At 47.3% G+C, this 18,364-nt stretch overlaps 1 protein-coding gene across 4 annotated transcripts in view; it reads right to left on the bottom strand.

Moving 5' to 3' along the window:
• The window catches only part of NOTCH3 (notch receptor 3), a 59,100-nt gene that overhangs the window by 27,448 nt on the left and 13,288 nt on the right, over nucleotides 1–18,364 (bottom strand). For all 4 annotated transcript variants that reach the window (XM_033139638.1, XM_033139639.1, XM_033139640.1 and 1 more), the window contains exons 2-8: nucleotides 17,651–17,732; nucleotides 4,967–5,109; nucleotides 4,425–4,760; nucleotides 3,668–3,790; nucleotides 3,043–3,276; nucleotides 2,602–2,757; nucleotides 2,030–2,215 (exon numbers count right to left, since the gene is read on the bottom strand). In XM_033139638.1, coding sequence (XP_032995529.1) covers nucleotides 2,030–2,215; nucleotides 2,602–2,757; nucleotides 3,043–3,276; nucleotides 3,668–3,790; nucleotides 4,425–4,760; nucleotides 4,967–5,109; nucleotides 17,651–17,732 — 1,260 coding nt within the window. The remainder of the gene's footprint in view (nucleotides 1–2,029; nucleotides 2,216–2,601; nucleotides 2,758–3,042; nucleotides 3,277–3,667; nucleotides 3,791–4,424; nucleotides 4,761–4,966; nucleotides 5,110–17,650; nucleotides 17,733–18,364) is intronic.

Here is an 18,364-nt window from a genome sequence, read left to right as displayed (position 1 = left end):
ATGTAAGACATACCCCGAAAATAAGCCGTAGTGCTGGGTGCAGTTCTGGAGGGCGCCAAGGAAGAGGTGAGGCTGCCCGCACCTCCGAGCCTCCTTCCTGCTGGAGGAGCTGCCCTCCAGATGCTGCCCGTCTTCTTTACAACAGCGCCGCACGGAGTGAGAGCGCTAAGCCGCGGCAAGAGGAGGAGGAGGCCTGCCAGCTCGGCATCCGGAACCGGCTGCTGCTGCAGCACGGAGAGGGACGCCCAGCAGCGCTGCGCGGAGCGCCCCGAGCCAGCCGCCTTGCCTCCGCCTAGCCCGGCTTCCGCCTGCTGGCTTGGCGCCCGGAACCGGCAGCTGCTGCAGCGCCGAGCGGAACGGCCGGCAGCGCTGCGCGGAGCGCCCTGAGCCAGCCGCCTTGCCTCCACCTAGCCCGGCTTCCGCCTGCTGGCTTGGCGCCCGGAACCGGCAGCTGCTGCAGCGCCGAGCGGAACGCCCGGCAGCAATGCACAGAGCGCCCCGAGCCAGCCGCCTTGCCTCCGCCTAGCCCGGTTTCCGCCTGCTGGCTTGGTGCCCGGAACCGGCAGCTGCTGCAGCGCCGAGCGGAACGCCTGGCAGCGCTGCGCGGAGCTCCCCGAGCCAGTGGCCTCGCCTCCGCCTGGCCCGGCTGAGGAGGCCTGGCGGCTCAGTGCCCGAAACCGGCTGCTGCTGCAGCACGGAGAGGGACGCCCAGCAGCGCGATGCAGAGCGCCCTGAGCCAGCCGCCTCGCCTCCGCCTGGCCCGGCCTCCGCCTGCTGGCTTGGCGCCCGGAACCGGCCGCTGCTGCAGCGCCGAGCGGAACGCCCGGCAGCGCTGCGCGGAGCTCCCCGAGCCAGTGGCCTCGCCTCTGCCTGGTCTGGCCAAGGAGGCCTGCCGGCTCGGCGCCCAGAACCAGCTGCTGCTGCAGCACGGAGAGGGACGCCCAGCAGCGCCACGCGGAGCCCTGAGTCAGTGAAGTGGGTATCTCCCCTCCCCCCCTCCCATGGCTAAACGGTTTTTATTTTCTGTATTTTATATTCTTTCACCACTTTGACACAACACTTTGGACTGGGGACTTGCTAGGTTGTTCACCAGGCTCCAGAGGGACCCTATTCTTGTATGTTAAACTACTGGTATTGGGATTGGGACTAAATTACTCCTCCCCCCCCCCAAAAAAAAATACTTGCCATTGTATTTGAATTTCCTTTGTGTTAAAGAAAAAAAATAGTTTTGCAGAGAACGTACATAAGCTGTGCAGTCTTGGCAGCCTGCACCCACATTTAGTACTTCTCATGGCTCTCACTTGGTCCCTTTATAAATCTGCGGTAATAAAAATAAGACATCCCCTGAAAATAAGCCATAGTGGGGTTTTTTGAGGGAAAAAAAATATAAGACGGTGTCTTATTTTATGAGAAACACGGTAACTATTGTATTCTCTCCCCCCCCCCCCCCGAATCTCTTAGTTTGGAGAATACCACCCACACAATGAAGAATCCAAGCCTAAGAGGAGCAGGCAGTGTGAAAGAATCTTCCTGCTGATATACTCAAAAAAGAACAGGCATAGCCAACGAGACATGGAAGTGTCATAGTCTGAGAGACCCCTCCTGTCTCAAGTGTCTAGAACATGTGAAGAGCAAAAAGAAAGTCACTCCATAGAGCCTCACTGTAGATCAGTCAGGTATGCTAACACCTGGCAGACAAAAGATACTTGGGACAGGAAGCTTCAGGGAGCCCAAGAGCAGAGGTTGCTCTACAATCATTTACATAACTTTTTTTTTTGAATGATCTTCACTTTACACAGAGCTTCACAACGGCTCTGAAACAGGTCACTGACATTTTCACTTTTAAAAGCAAATTGAGATAAGGAAGTTACTTATCTAAGCCCACTCAGGGAGCCCATACTTAGCAGGGATTTTTACCTCAATTCTTGCATGTCCAGTTGCCTACCTGCTCTCTCCCCACATCTCATGCTATCCAAGATGCAGTCCTGGATAGGATGGGCACTCTGCTCCCCAGAGCCAGGAAACTCACCTGACATGCAGATGCAGGTAAACTCGCCAATGCGATCAAGGCAGGTAGCATCATTCTGGCAAGGCATGGAGAGGCACTCGTTGATATCTGTCTCACAGCGGGGACCTGTGTAGCCACGTCCACACTCACACCGGAAGGAGCCTTGCGTGTTCACACACTTTCCAAAATGCTCACATGGATTGGCTCCTGGAGAAGGCAAATGCACATGATGTGAACATGGCTGGTTCAAAATTACTTCTTCTCTGCCTTCACTTGAGGCAGGAGTGCACAACCTGCGAACCTCCAAATGTTATTGGACTACAACTCCCATCAGCCCCAGCCAACATAGCCAGTGATTAGGGATGATGGGAGGGCCGCAGGTTGTGCACCCCTGACTTAAGGGATAAACCCAGACAAGGAACGATAAGGGCATGCCAGCAGAAGCCGATCCTTCTCTCAAGTGTTTTACTTGTCAATATCCCAACCCAAAGAGCTGGCAAAAGTCCATCTCAGTGACCCCTCTCACATGCTAGAGAGGCAGTCCTCCTTCCTTCGCCTTTTGGAATCGCAAAAGAAGGGTGCAGCTGTCTTACCAATGGAGCACTCATCCACATCCTGGTCGCAGGCCCCTCCGGTAAATCCAGGTGGGCATGTGCAGATGGCACGGCCATTCATTGGGTTGGTGTCGCAAATGGCATCCTCATGGCAAGGGTTACTGACACAGGCATCGTCCAAGTGACAAAGAAGGCCTGGAAGAGACAGGGCCATGAAAGGCAATCACTTGGCAGCAAAACAGGAGGAGTGTAGGGAATTGGATGGAATTTATGGACAAGGGGTATCGATTTCCATACGTTGTTCACATTCAGCAATGTCCTTCCATTTCTGATTGACACCCTATCCGTGTTATCCAATGTCCCTTTAATCCACTCTATTCTTTTTACGCTGTCCAAACCCTTCAAAAATTCTGCCCAAACCAGTTAGCCAGAGTAAAAACATATGACGTGGACACATTATGCAAGGTAGGAGCCAGTTACCTGTCTTGCCCATAGGACATGCGCAGTAGAAGGAAGCCACACGGTCATGGCAGGTAGCACCATGGAAGCAGACCGCTGTCTGACAGTCATCAATGTTCTCACTGCAGCTCTCCCCTGTCCAGCCATTGACACAGACGCATGAATGCCCCCCATTGGTATTGAAGCAAGTGCCTCCATTGTGGCAGGCATTGGGTTGCAGCTGGCATTCATCCACATCCTCATTGCAGTGCTGGCCTACAGTGCAAAGAAGGTGGGGCTTAGTTCACTAAAAGATCAGGGATGGCCTAACAGCTGCAGCACCACCTCTCCTTCCCCCATGCACCCCAATACCACCGCACTCGCAGCCCTGAGTTGCCCTTTCCTTTGCCCACCATGCATTGAGCCAGATTAAAGCCAGTGTTTTCCCAAACTAGAATAAGGTAATATTTCTCAACTCATTCTCTAAAACAGTTGGCCTTCCTGGCCTTAACAGGCTAATATTAAGTTAACGTTGTATAGAGAAGAAAAGAACATTTCCCATCTCTGCCCAAATCCTAGATAGCTCCCTACATTTCCCATTAAGGCCCTTAAAATCCTAGTCTGTTCCAATCACATTCTGGCCCCTGGACCAATAATAATGCAGTACCTGTCCACTCTGGGGGACACTGGCAGTTGTAAGTGTTGACGCCATCCACACAAGTGCCTCCATTCATGCACATGTGGCCTGGGCAATCATCTATGTTAATCTCACAGTTGTGTCCCTTGAAGCCTGGAAGGGGAGAAAGGGAGATTTTAGCCTGGCCAGTAACTGTGGAAAGACTGTTGCTAGTAGAGAAAGAAAAATCCTCCCAAAAACCCACCATTCCATCCCTAATGTGCAACTATGGGTTGTAATCTTTTGCACACTTTCCTGGGTGTCAATTCCATTGGCCACAGGGGGACAGTTTCAAGCTTGACAAGGCTTGATAAACACCACAGTATGACACTGAGCCCCTGAGCAATGCAGCACCCCTCCTCTATTCTAAGCTCTACTCTTGTTCCAAATCTCTGACTAGAACAAGGAAGAAGAATAAGCTGAGCCTTCCACTACACTCTGGCTCCTGCAGTCAAAGCCACATGTGCTGGCCGCCAAGTCCCCCCCGCCTCCTCCCACTGCCTAGATTGCTTCCTTCCTGCTCCACCAAACCTCTCAACAGCTTCCCATGAGCTTCCTGACAGGAGAATAGTGAAGCACGCCACGGTGTAGTAGCCAGAGAAAGGGGTCAAGCGTGAGTCCCAAGTGTAACTCTATACCCAGCTGCCCTGAGGGATCGTCCCACCCTAAAATCTACCCACTTAGTACTCCATCCCACTCCCTTACAGTAGGTACAGGCAAAGGTACACTTTGCTAATTGTTCACTCACCAGGTAAGCAAGCACACTCATAGCTGAGTTCCCCTGTCTGACGGCAAGTGCCGCCGTTGAGACACTGAGAGGGAGCGCAAGGTGTGGAGATGCTCTCACATTGCTGCCCTGTGTAGCCAGCTTGACACTGGCAGTGGAAGGAGCCAGGTGTGTTGATACAGGTACCCCCATGCTGGCATAGGCCAGGCACCCGACATTCATCCACATCACTCCGGCAGTTGCGGCCCTGGTAGCCTGATGGGCATGTACAGTTGTAGCGGCCATTCCAGTTGGTGCAGCGGCCACCATTGACACATGGCTTGCTGGCGCAGGCATCAAACAGAGAGCAGTCTTGACCTAAATGGAAGATGATGCACCAAGTGACCTAGAAGGTTACTTCTTCCCCAGAAGGACAATTTTCTCACCTACAATCTGGACCCATCCTCCCCTGGAGAATGTGCATTCCCATCTCCCAGCAAAGCAATCTTTATCAGGAATATGAAAAGCTGCGGAGCTTCTACAGAAAGACACACGCTGCATCTCACCACATTGCATATTCTTACCTCGAAAGCCCTTGGGACAGGTGCACTGGTAGTGCACAGTGCCATCACGCAGAGTGCTCTCACATGATCCCCCATTAGCGCAAGGTGACTGATGGCAAGGGTCTTGAAACTGGCAGTGCTCTCCAATCAGTCCAGGCTGGCATCTAGCAGAGACAGACAGACAGAGTTTACTAGATGACATCTGCCACTCATGCTATCCCTAATGTACACAAGTGGTATTCTGGTGCCCAATGGACTAATGTGGGACTAATTCAACAAGCAGTTAGACTCGCCTTTTGCCATACCCCTTTCTGCCATTTCACCCATGAATTGGGAGCCACAACGAAACAACACAGGAACCTGCACAGTAGCTTAGCATGAGCGTGTCTTTTTCCTCTATTGAGCAACAATTCACTGAAGACAACTTCCTGTTGCTCACACTAAACTACTCCATCAGTGTGTGTCATCTGCAAATTCTGCTAACTGCCCACACTTACCCTTTGCCAAGCTGAAAATAGCTATCTTAAACATTGGCCTTCTGTCAGGTTCCAACCAACCATTTCCTCTTACCAGTAAATTCCGGGCAGATCTAAGAAAAGTCTTTCCCCCTCCCTATGTAAGATTTTGTCAGCAGATCTCACTGCAAAACATCGAGGGAAATAAGGACGGGACAATGTTTATTCAGATGGCATTCAAGTCAGTTTTGTACTCTCAAGCAGAGCCGTTATGTTGAGAGTAATTCATACAACCTCGGGGCATGGCTACGGTCCAGATGGTTGTGGTTCCTAACTTATCACCTGATGGTTTGGACACCCTCTTTTGTAATATATAGTATTGTCCAGAAGCAGAACAGAAGGCTAAATCAAAAGCTGAAGGAGCAGTCCAAAACTTGTATGCAAATACCCAATCGAGCAACTCCAGCAGAATCTTAATAATCTCACATTTAATGGTATATTAAAGATGCCTGAGTGAAAAGGATAAATAATGTATTCTAACTCAGAAAACTGGAGTTTCAAGTAGTTAGAAGAATGAGACCTTAAATTCGGCAAAGTCCCTGGTAGTTCATGACCTTATCCAAATATTACTCCCACGAGATTCCTTAACACCCAGATTCCTCTTCTAGTACCAGACAAAAATATTTTAGTCCAACTCAGGAAGCCCAGGCAAACTATGTAGAATTAATGATCAACAAGGTCCAAGAATCCACACCTGTCCAGCAATGCCTAGAAGAAAACTGGGTGGCGTCCAGAAAAGCTTTTATTTTGCTTAGGCATTGACCAAAGTTTACTTTCTGCAGCCACCTGCCCCCCTCCCTGGGTAACTGGACAATCTTGTTTCTGGTGAGAAATGTAGCTCTCATTAAGGAGGATGAAATTGTGTTATCTAACTGATGCTGATAGCTCAAGGCCAATATGGCAGCCTGCTTAATTAACAGCAACTATGCCTCTGTGGGAACGCACATATTCAAGTACTGGAAGGTTCTGGCCAGCTAAGCTTCTAATTGGCTGGGAACTTCTGGTCTGGTTGCTATGTTATTTGCTAGATGTTTGGGTTATTCCTTTAGTCCATGCCTCACACCTTTTCCTGATGCCTGAGCACCTGTTTGTGATGTTTGTTCCTGTGGTGTGAGGTCAAGTGGGTTTATATTAGACTAGGTTAGCTAGTTTTGTTGTTTTATGCCAACTTGTATTTTTCCCATGTCTACAGTATTCTTTTATCTTTACTTTTTACAGGTTCTCTCTTATATATTATTTATATGGATTGTACAGAAACTACCTCACTCAATTTTCTAGTGATCTTTATTCTGGAATGCCTGGAAACCTAAGCCCAGTGATGTGGCCTTCTTGGTCAACTGCTACTGCACAATGTTTCTGCTCAAGACTCAGATGGCAGAGAGTGAACCCTTAGCTGTTGTCTGTCTTTCTCTTCAGGGATATGCAGTGAGGTGTTGTGATAGTCTTTAATTTTTGCAGGTCTGGTTGGACAGCTCTAGTGGAATTTTTGTATTAGCTTAGGCATAACAAAATTTCTGGTTCCCTTGTCTTGGAAGCTGGGCAATCTTGACAGGTAGAAAAGCTTGGGGACACCCCTTTCGTGGCCTGAAGTTTATTTATTCTATTTTATGTATTAAATTTGTACTCTGCACTTCATCCAAAGATCAAAGGGTGATTCACAACATAAAAATACAAAATAAAAACACAAAATACTTAATAAAACAAAACCTAATACCACTCCTCTCCCACAAACACATTTTAAAGGCCATAGAACGTTAATCAGCCAAAGGCCTGGTTATAATGAAAAGTTTTTGCCTGGCGCCTAAAAATATGTAACGAAGACAGCAGGCGAGCCTCCCTGGAGAGAGCATTTTTCTCATGTTGCCACCCTCTGGACCTCTCATGAAGGAGGCACACTTAAAAGAGTTTCAAATCATGACCACAGGCAGTCTTTGAGATATGGCAGGCCTGAGCCATTTAAGGCTTTATAGGTCAAAACCAGCACTTTGAATTGGGCCCAAACCTAATTGGCAGCCAGTGCAATTGGGTCAGGATCAGTGTAATAAGCTGAATTCTGCACCAGCTGAAGTTTCTGAACTGTCTTCAGAGACAGCCCAATGTATAACACATTGGAGTAATCTAACCTATAGGTTACCAGTGCATAGACAAGAGAAATTAGGTTATCCCCATCCGCATTGGGGCGCAGTTGCCATTTGCTCCAGCTTAATCTCTGTCAACTCCCTATATCATGATGGACAGATGGGGAGAAATTTGCATTGGCCCACACAAAGTGAACATGCTAAGGAAACAAGGACAAGTGGCCACTGAGGACTGAGGGAAGGACAATACAAACTATAATGAATTGACACCCATACATTGCGGTGAGGAACTCATCCCTCAACTTCCCTGGGCTTTCACATCGCATTCTCATTTGCAGGATCCAGCAGCTTGCCACAAACAGTTCTGTCCACCCATTCAAATGCTCTCTGCCCACCCCAAGAGGGACAAGATAGTGGCATTTTCCTAATTCCTGGCTGTCCTGGAGTCTTTCAAAGAGGGTTCCCAATCCAAGCTCCACAAGCCTTCCCTGTAAATGCAGCCTCCCTGAGCCCTCCAGCCTGCCATTGCCATGACAACACAGAAAGCTGTTTGCTTTTCTGCCCAGCCTGAACAGCAAGTCCTGGGCACTGGCTGAGACAACAGTCAGGGCCTTACAGCCCAAAGAGGAATTGGACAAGGAAAAGGAATGTTTGAGCAAACTACATGGGACCCCCCACCACCACTGGGCAAAAAAGAATAAGAAAAGAGAAACAGCCATATACTGCGGGATATGTCAACTGACCAAAGCTGTTTCTCTGCAGCACAAATCTACAGCATATGTAGTGGTGAATCTTGTGTGAGTGGTCGCCACCTAAAAGTTAACCCAGGGTGAAAGGCTGGCTGCTGACTAGTTCCAGTTGCCATGGGAACTCAGGAACTCATGAGGGAAAATGGGATAATTGAAAACTGCAAGCTGTGGAAAGATCTGTCTGAAACCTGCAAGGGGCTCTGTCTGAAAATTGGGAAGATCCAGCCTGAAAATGGAGGAGGGGGGCTCTGCTTCAGTGGAGGGAAATCAAACAAGGAGGGCAGGCAGGGAGATGAGAGGGGGAAGGCCCAGCAGGTCCAAAGAGGAAAGTGGACACTGTCCACCCACTGGAGTCCCAGAAGATGGTATGGAAGGACTAGCATCTGAGAGAAGGGCTGCCAGCAACACTTAAGGCTGCAAAACAACTGTGTGTAAACTGTAAAGAAATTGGGGGGCACTGGGATGGTATTGTCCGATTTGTATGCATTTGTTGTGTGAAATCAGTTAGCTAGCAGCAGTAGTTTAGATTTAATAGCAACCAAAACATGCAACCAAAACCACTGTGGGCCTGTTTTCCAAGCAAGTTCAGCTGCTCCACTCAGCATCACTAAGCTTTAACAGTATCTACTTACCCAGTCGGATACCAATGTCATGGTCCGAAGTAAGGTTTACCACCCTCCCTTCAATATTCAATTGAGCTCAGACAATCAACCATAGTTGATCCTGGCCCCTCAAAGCAGGCCATCCTAAGTGTCCTATGAGCCTCCAGCCCAAATGAACTAAAGTGTGACCTTCTCTTGCAAACAACCTATCCCATCAATGTGCAGGCTGACTGAACAGAGATGCACCCATATGCTGATGGGTTAGGAGGTGACAGAACCAATTTACTGGCTTGTAGCAGGCCTGTATACTCCCCCTTTCCAGCTTCTAATAATGTAGTCTTCAAAAGAAGGTAAGGTGTCTCTAGATTGTAGGTTATGCTGTTTACTACTGTGGAAGATGTAAGACCAAAGATAGTTGGCATAGATCTTTGCAGCTTTTGGAGAGAGGAAAAATTGCCCTTGGGAAGACTGAGTGTTCCAAGAATAATCCCCCAACTCAGTGGTTTTCAACAAGTGTGCCATGGCACCCTGGGGTGCCTTGAACAATAGTCAAGGGTGCCGCAGGCAACACTGGCCTCTGTCCATCTTTCCTTCCCTCCCTCCTTTGATGCCGTCTTGCGTCTCTGCCTCCCAAAGGCTTGCACAACTGTTTGTTGCAGCAGTCCTTGCTAAAAGCTCCCCAGGCTTGTATGGTGCCTCTGGGGCTAGCCAGGGGTTGCTTCCCAAGCCCCTGTGGGGCAGTTTGAGGAGGCATCTCTCTTGGGGGGGGGGGCAACTCAGAGACCAGGGGCAGCAGCTGCCCGGGGAGAGGAGAGGAGGCTGAGGGAACACTCCACAAGGGAGGGTGTTCGAAAAAGGGTGAGAGGCAGCCAGATCTGCAGGCAAGGGGTGACATAACTGGACTGCTGAGCCCCACAGGGGTGCTGCAAAAAGAATGTAGTTGGTCAAGGGAGCCGTGGACTTAAAAAGGGTGGAAACCTCTGCCCCCAACTGATCACTGTATTTAAAGCCAGGGAAGCACATCCACAAGCCAGATTGGAAGGGAGGAAGATATGACTTCCTCTTGAAATGTGGTTTGATTCATTTGTTCAAGCCATCCATAGCTATTTGCTTTGCAAAGTTATTTTGTAAGGCAGGAATGCCAACTGGCCACTGAAGGGAGGGGTATAAATTTTAGAAATAAATAAATATTTGCTCTATAGGCACATTGCTGCAAGACATCTGCTCCCTAGGTGTGCTGGAAGGTGAATGGCCTTACCTTGTGGCAAAAGCTTTGGCCATAATTCTGTTGCTACGAAAGGGGAAAACCACACTCATAGTAAAAGAGATGAGTGACCCAGAGTAGAGGCAGACAAACCAGGTGTGTGTCAGTTATATAAATCTCAGAATGAGCAAACACGAATCTATTTGGCCAAGTGTGTATTTGGGCCAAAGTAGGCAATACATTAAAATATGAGTGTGCTTTGTGTTTACTTAACTTTAAAAATAAAACAGCAGCAGAAGATTTAACCCTTTCCCCTTGAACTTCTGTCCCAGTGAAAATTGCTTCTTGAAGTTGCTATTTCCCTTAGGAAGGAAGGTGCCACTGGCACCAATTACAGCTTGCGGTCCAGGACAAATAGCAGGTTTAATAGGAAGGCAATTTTCACTGGGACCACAGCAAAAGTGGTCAAGAACACACACAATATTCCCACCAATCCCCACATTGTTTTTTCAAAGGACACATTAAATGCACAAAAGCATTTAATTTATTGTTTAGTTTTGCCCTTTGTGACACTGGGTTATAGTTGCTGATGCACAGAGTCCATACCTGCCAAGTAACCTGGAAAAAACCCAGACATTCTGTTTTTCCATGTGAGATTGCAGCGGCCATTTTGGGTGACTTGCTCTCGCACTGCGCTCTCGCCCTGAAAAAGCGCTTTCTTCAGGGCGAGGTGCAGGTCACATGACTCACACAGGACCATGTCCCGGAAGACACGTGTCCTGGTTTTGAAAGTGAAAAAGTTGGGCAGTTTGAGAGTCTTTGCACCCTACTAAGGCACAGAGGGAAACAAACAGGTCTACAGCAAAACTATGCTCTGCGCCAACAAGCAGGGCCTTGTTTATTTACTGAACACTCCCTCTTGCCCCAGGCCAGTACAAGGGCAATCTCACTTACCAGTTGAGGGTGGCTAGGTGCCCCAAAAAAAGAAAGCCTCTTCTTTCAGCACACGGAACCAAGCCTTGGCACCATGTCCCTACCTGCTCACATCCGGGGAGTAGAGCTGGTTTTTTATAGCTCTCCCTGGGGCTGTGATTCACCAACTGTGTCTGCACATGTCGCTCAACACTCTCTGACTCAGCCCTTACCCCAGGGCTGCACAGGCGGCAGTAGCAGGACTGCAGCCCTGTGCCAAAATTGAAAGACCGAGGGCTGCTTGGGGGCACTGCAGGCTGAACCCTTCACACATCCATCCAGGCAAAATAATAATATAAACCCCACCACTTTTCCCACCCCACTCACTGGAAGAAAACCAACAACTTGCACAAGGTCAGCAACAGTTTCTAGTGCCTTTGCAATTACTGCCACAGAAAGCTTCAAAGCACGGACTAGTGAAAATGCTTGTATCTTGAAAGTAGAGGGAGACCAGGAGCTGACAATCAGCTCTGACCCTCAAAAAGCAGTCAACAAGAATCAAGCATACATATACACACAGAGAGAGAGAGCCAAATCATAATCCCTAATGGCAATTTGCCCCCACAAAACTAAAATGGATTACAAAGAGTAAAAAAGAAAACCAGTAGCAAGTAGTGCCAACTCCTTACTGGAGGGGGTTGGAACTGTCCGAGCCCCAATGGAGAAACAGATCAAATAGCTGAAGGGCGCAGGGTGGGCACTGCTGTGTCCCTTTCTCCTGCTCCCCATTCTAATGCCAGCTGTAGAAACTCATAGCACTGGAATCGAGAACAGTGCTCCAACAGTGGGATTGATTGATTACTACTGCTGTTCTGCCACTATAGCAATTATCCCATCAGCTGTGAGGCACTGCTGGGGCTCCATCAGCATGGGTGTGGAGTTGGGGAGTCACAAACTCAAAATTCCTGTTTTGGGGAACTAAAAACCCATTACCACTCATTAGTACCATGGTGCTTTCAAAAACGTCCTACTTAAGCAATTGGGAGCAAGCAAATAAACTAGGGGCAACTCCATTTTATTTATCTGTAAGCTGCCCTGAGCAACACGGCTGGTGCTGTGGGTTAAACCACAGAGCCTAGGGCTTGTCAATCAGAAGGTCGGCAGTTCGAATCCCCACGACAGGATGAGCTCCCGTTGCTCGGTCCCTGCTCCTGCCAACCTAGCAGTTCGAAAGTACATCAAAGTGCAAGTAGATAAATAGGTACCGCTCTGGCGGGAAGGTAAACGGCGTTTCCGTGCACTGCTCTGGTTCACCAGAAGCGGCTTAGTCATGCTGGCCACATGACCTGGAAGCCGATAAAGTGAGATGAGCGCTGCAACCCCAGAGTCATCCGCAACTGGACCTAATGGTCAGGAGAATATTGCTGTTGAAGGTTAGCCTATAAATCGTTAAAATAATGTGACCTTCTCTTATAGAACATAACAAAGGAAGCAACTTGTGCACCCTCTTTTTAGTGTCCATTCATGTTTGGGAAGATGCATATCTTCCTTGTGTGCATTAAGACATGTGAGGTCCACATGCATGTAGAGTTCACACTTCTCACCATGGTGGAGAGGAGCCATTTTCCTCCCTGCATGTTACACAGGGGGCACAAGCAAGAAGATGCGCAAGGGACTCATTCATCCTCTGTCAGTGCTTCTAAATAATTGGCTCAATTTGCCTGCAGTGCTAAGCCAAACCATGGGTTAGAGTGCATAAGCAAAGACTGGTGCTACAGCGCTACTCCACAAGTCCTGCTGCTCCTGCAGTACCCAGAAGTAAGCCATGGTTTAGCTCAGCATTACATTCGAAACTTGAGCTTGTGGTCTGCCTCCCTAGGTAATCCCCATGTGGTAAAACATGAATACTGTGTTCAGCTTGTGCTTTTTATGGAGTGAAACAAACCACAACACCAGTTTTTGACCCAATGGTTTGACCCCAGGTAACGCAGCAGGTCCAAGGAAGAGTACTGCAGTTGCAATCTTTGCTCTGGGGACCTGCCCGTTTGCTTGCTCCTGCCAAGCCATGGTTTGGATTAGCATTACAGTACTTGCAAATGAGATCATTAATGGGAGTTGCTCTGTACTGCCAAACTGTCATAACCCTTCTTTGGGCTCCAACATCATATACCAAGGGGCAACTTGCCTAGATGCTTCCATTTGCTCTGGAATCTGTCACCTTATGGCAAGCTATACGCTGCACTGTATGGTATAGTATAAAGAATTTATAGTATACACTACAGGATCAAAGAGCAAAGAACTGCCCAAAGGATGCAAGATTTCTGACATAGAAGAGCTCTGCCATATGTGTAACTGGTCTGGGATTCTAATGTCACACTAAAGGCTGCACTAGACCCTGCAGTGTCCGACACGTGTTTATTTTGATGAGTCTTCTTATTCATGTATAAAGCAAAGGGTGAGGAGATCTTATTTTAACATTAAAAAGGGGCACCATAAATTCATTCTGGTGGCCCACAGAAAGGCAATGCACTAGGAAGCCAATGTCCCCACTGTGGAAGGACGTGTGGATCCAGAATTGGCCTCCACAGTCACTTACGGACTCATTGTTAAAACTGTGTTTATGGAAGACAATCTTACTTGGCTATGAGTGATAGAAGAAGAAGAAGAAGAAGAAGAAGAAGAAGAAGAAGAAGAAGAAGAGGAAGAAGAACCTCCTCTGATTTTTGTAATACTATGCTGGTGCTGTCTGCTAATTCCCTCCCCACCTCCAAAAAAAGAAAAAGTTAAAGGGGACCCCCATCAATGTTCAAATTCTCTGCAAAAAATGTTTGAGAACCTCTGAGTTATGAAATAGATATGAGGGGAAAGGGACACATGAACAAGCAGTACAGGCAGAAAGAAAGCTGTACCGAGTACAGAACCTCTGCCAATGGCCCTTACATTTTAGTGTTAATTTCTCTTAAAAATGAAACCAGGAATCCGTGGTGACTATTAACCTCAGCATTAAAAACAGTGATACGGATTTCATTGCCGTGCACATTTTCAGTGTCCCAGCCGCCTGATTTCTCTCACCAGGGCCCATTCTGATCCCATTTCCATTCTAGACCACCCCTGCCGCCTTGGCTTCCCCATTCCCAGCTCTAGAAACGTTCAGTTTCCTTCCATTGCTCTTCTTAGTAGCTGCACCTGCCATCTCCTAAGAGAGCCTGTTTTCACATTCATGCGAAGTGTCTCTGACAGCCCTAATCCAAGCCCCACCTTCTTCAAGATTTGAGGAGGAGGGTGGATTAAAGAGAGAGGCAAAACTAACCTGAGAACCACCCATTGTCCATCTCCTCCAATTTGGCATTGCCAGGCCCAAAGGAACCAAATGGTGACCGCCCCTTTAAGAGGCCTCTCTGCAGGTGTTTAGTGGGGGAGGGGGGAGAGAAGGAGGAGAGTGTTTTCCCTTCAGCACTGGGCACTCCCAGGCCTCCCCACCCAACCTGTCCAACAGGTTTCAGACCATGATGCCAAGAGCAACCTTCCTTTTTCTTCCTCTCTCCTGAGCCCCCAGAGGAACATATCCAGCTTTCCTTAGATTTCCCCACTATTCCAACCCCCCCCACCCCAAAGGCTTGGTTAAGTGCCCAATCTCCTTGGTGGGACACCTGCGTTCTGAATAGGACTTACAGGTGACTGGTAGTATTTTCTTGTCCTATCATCCCATCCAGGGATCCAGGCCGGGCTTCGAGCCTCCCAGTGATTCACCTGTTCTGGGCGTGCCAGCTGCAGGCAGATCCACCTGTCCTGGATTCCAACACAGGCAACACCAGACTAAGCTAGGAGCTCGCTGAATTTGCTCAAACACCTGCCACTACGGGAAGCAACTAAAGGAAGGAGGACGTGTACGCATCCCTGGCCCGGCTAAATCCAGGTCTGTGCATCTGGACCATCCATTGCCAGGAAACCACAAGGGCATATGACCACCAGGACCATGTGGCTTGGCTAACACAACAAAGAACTACGCTGAAATCCCAATACAGTAATTATGTCATCCGCACATCCTTGGTCCCCCCCCCTTTCAAGCTTTAACACCACAGTATGGGACCTCTATTACAGAAAAGCAACTGCATTACACGGCAATATAAAATCAGCCCTGGACACTACCGGCAGCAATGCCCTTAGGAACAAGGGTACTCTCCCACCCTTCAGCAGGGTGCCTGTTAAAACACAAGCTCAAGATCAAAAGAAGAGGAGGACAGTCTAGCAGCAGCTTTCAAACCTATAAAAACAACAGACATCTGTACTGACAGATCCCCATTACAACGTTCCAACAAAAGACATTCTTTGTCTGATAAATGATCTTTTTTAAAAAAAAAATAAACCAAGCTTTGTCATAATTTTAACATACTACGGAGATTAGAAATACATATTTAGTTTAATAAATTTAATTCATGAAACAGAAATATAGAGACGTTAAGACACTTCAAATATTCTAAATTCCATTAAGGCAATTAATTCTCAGGACATAAAACAAACACAAAGAATTGTCACATATATTAAACATTTAAACACTATAAGCACTTAAAACACCATTAAGATGTATTTATAATGTAGAAATCTTTTAATCTGATAAAATATTTCTCCGAGCATATATTATTAAGGCTGCAATCCTATACACACTTACCTGGAAGTAAATTCCATGAAACTCAATGGAATTTACTTCCAAGTAGGCATGTATGGGATTATGCTGTAAAATCATATCAAAACATCAAAAAAAAAAAACCAAACACCTGCAAAACATTTTAGCAATTCACTAAATTTTTAGTTTATTAGATTACGTATTAAAACAGAAAGACATTACAACTTTAATTTTTTAATAAAAAAATGCTTGAGATTCGCATATCTGAAGTAGCCTATTGTCTTAAATTCCAGTAGAAAGGATTACCGCATACCATACTTTGTTTAGCATACCAAAACTTCTTAAAGAGTTCCCATTCCTGTTCAAATTTGTTCACTTCATACCTTTCTTCCTTTATAAGAGCCCATGTGATTATATTCAAAATTGCTAAGGCCCATAATGTAATCTACCCCCCCTTTATCTGGGATATTGTCCTCCTTTTCCATGATAAATTATCGTATTTTAGGGTCAAAAGAAATGAGACATGGAAGATTTGTGATCAAGGCTTCATAAATTCTGATTTCAACCTAAAAGCAGTTGTGTGAGGTGTTCCAAATTTGATCAAAGGGGTCTTCCCTTAACACCTTGAGCCATCCCACCATCATGTGTATGTTTTCTGCTGTGGGATTAATAGCGACTACATGAACAGGAATTGAGATTCAGAAATGGAGGGGAAGTGTTAAATCCTAGGGCAGGACAGGGCAGGGAACCTGTGGTCATGCAGAAGTTGTTTGACCACAACTCCCATCATCCCTGGCCACCAGCCACACTGCTGGGGACTGATGGGAGCTGGAATCCAATGACAACATCTGGCGGGTCAGAGGTTTCCTAACACTGCCCTAAATACACACACTCATTGCAGCTGCTCAATTCAGATTCAGATCTTCTTCATATCATCTGCTCGGGCCCTTAGCTCCTTTGTAGATTCACATTACTATAATTGTTACGGCAACCAGAAAACCTGTTCTTCTTCCTTCTTTTTTCCTCCTTGTAAGATGTTTGTTTACCACATTTTTATTCCACTCTTCTTCCCAGGAACTTAGGGTGCCTTACCTGGCGAGGGGTGGGGTGGGGGTTATCCTATTTTATCTTAACAAAACAAAACACCACCCCTATGAGGTGGTTTAGGTAGATAAATAAGAATTGGCCTAATATCTCCTGAAGGAGCCAGCGTTTGTCCACAGACAGCTTTCCGGGTCATGTGGCCAGCGTGACTAAACCGCTACTGGTGCATGGAGGACTGTGACAAGTGCCAGAGCGCACAGAAACGCCATTTACCTTCCCACCACAGTGGTACCTATTTCTCTACTTGCACCAGTGTGCTTTTGAACTGCTAGGTAGGCAGGAGCTGGGACAGAACAACGGGAGCTCACCCCATTGTGCGGATTTGAACCACCAACCTTCTGATTGGCAAGCCCAAGAGGCTCAGTGGTTTAGACCACAGCACCACCGTTTAGGTAGATAAAAAAGAAATGGCCCGAGATCTCCTGTCTTTAGTGCTTCACAGGTTAGCACGAATTCAAACTCAAGTTTCCTTAAACTAAGTCCAATATACTATCCACTCCGTCAAGTGGATGTCTCTAAATGGACATTGAGACCAAATTATTCCAGTGTCCCATGGCAAACAGAATCCCAGCTGAAGAATAGTCAGAAGTATGCAGTGGCAGCCAATCTGCACCAGTCAGTAGTTCCCACAGGCCTAATGCAAAGCACCTGAGAAGGATGCACAGCATGTCGTGGCTTTTGAAACATTTCCAGGCCCCATATTTCCTAAACTATACTATATCTTGTCAACAGAGCTCGCTGCTCTCCCACTTCAAGCCAAGCAGCAATTTTTTCACAATGACAACTTTACAGCTCCCAAATTACACTACTAGTCTGCCCTTTGAAGGCAGTGGCCCAACCCTACAAACCCCCAAGATGGTTTGACGCACTGGCTGGTGTTGAACCCATGGGCAAAGTTGTGCTAGGGTGTCACTTACATGCAGGCAGCTATCCCGTTGGAGTAAACAACACAGCTCCCACCATTCTCACAGGGCTTGTCGCCATCCAAGCACTGTATGGCTGTAGGGAAAGAGAAAGAGCTTGGTTAGAGCATGCCATTGTACAGCTATAGGAACAACAAAGCAATGCCCAGGCTGTGAAGAACAGATCTAGCAAAAGTTACTGGTCACAACAGCTCAACAAAAGCTCCCACGTACACTCAACCTCGTGCAAGGAAAACGAAAACAACAACAACCATTACCATCATGCCATGAGCTTAAAAAGTACCTCTTATGTTTTACAGTCATGTTTAGCTCTTGTCCCAGGATAAAGGATATGGACTGAACTTGTGTCTTTTGCTTTTACAATCTCCATTGCGCCCCCGTAGCAGTGTTTTGCTCATACAAAGCTGACTTATACCAAGTCAGACTATTGGTTTATATACCGTAGCTCCCTACTGTCCACACCAGGAAGGATAGGCTAATACTTTTGGATTCCCAACTCCCATGATGCAGCCACAATGGCCAGCAGTCAGGAATTATGCGAGTTGGAGCCCAGCAACATCTGGAGGGCCACATGCACACTGTTAGAAACTCAGGTATATAAACTACGCACCAAATGACATCTTGAATCTAGGTTGTGGTCCCCACAACAAAATGTCTATTTGCCAGGGGATTAGACTAAATGACCCCCAGGATCCCTTCCAATGAATG

The sequence above is a fragment of the Lacerta agilis genome, chromosome 2 (assembly GCF_009819535.1).
Source record: "Lacerta agilis isolate rLacAgi1 chromosome 2, rLacAgi1.pri, whole genome shotgun sequence".
Taxonomy (NCBI): Eukaryota; Metazoa; Chordata; class Lepidosauria; order Squamata; family Lacertidae; genus Lacerta; species Lacerta agilis.
The sequence above is the reverse complement of the archived record's forward strand: the minus strand, read 5'-3'. Positions and strand labels throughout refer to the sequence as shown.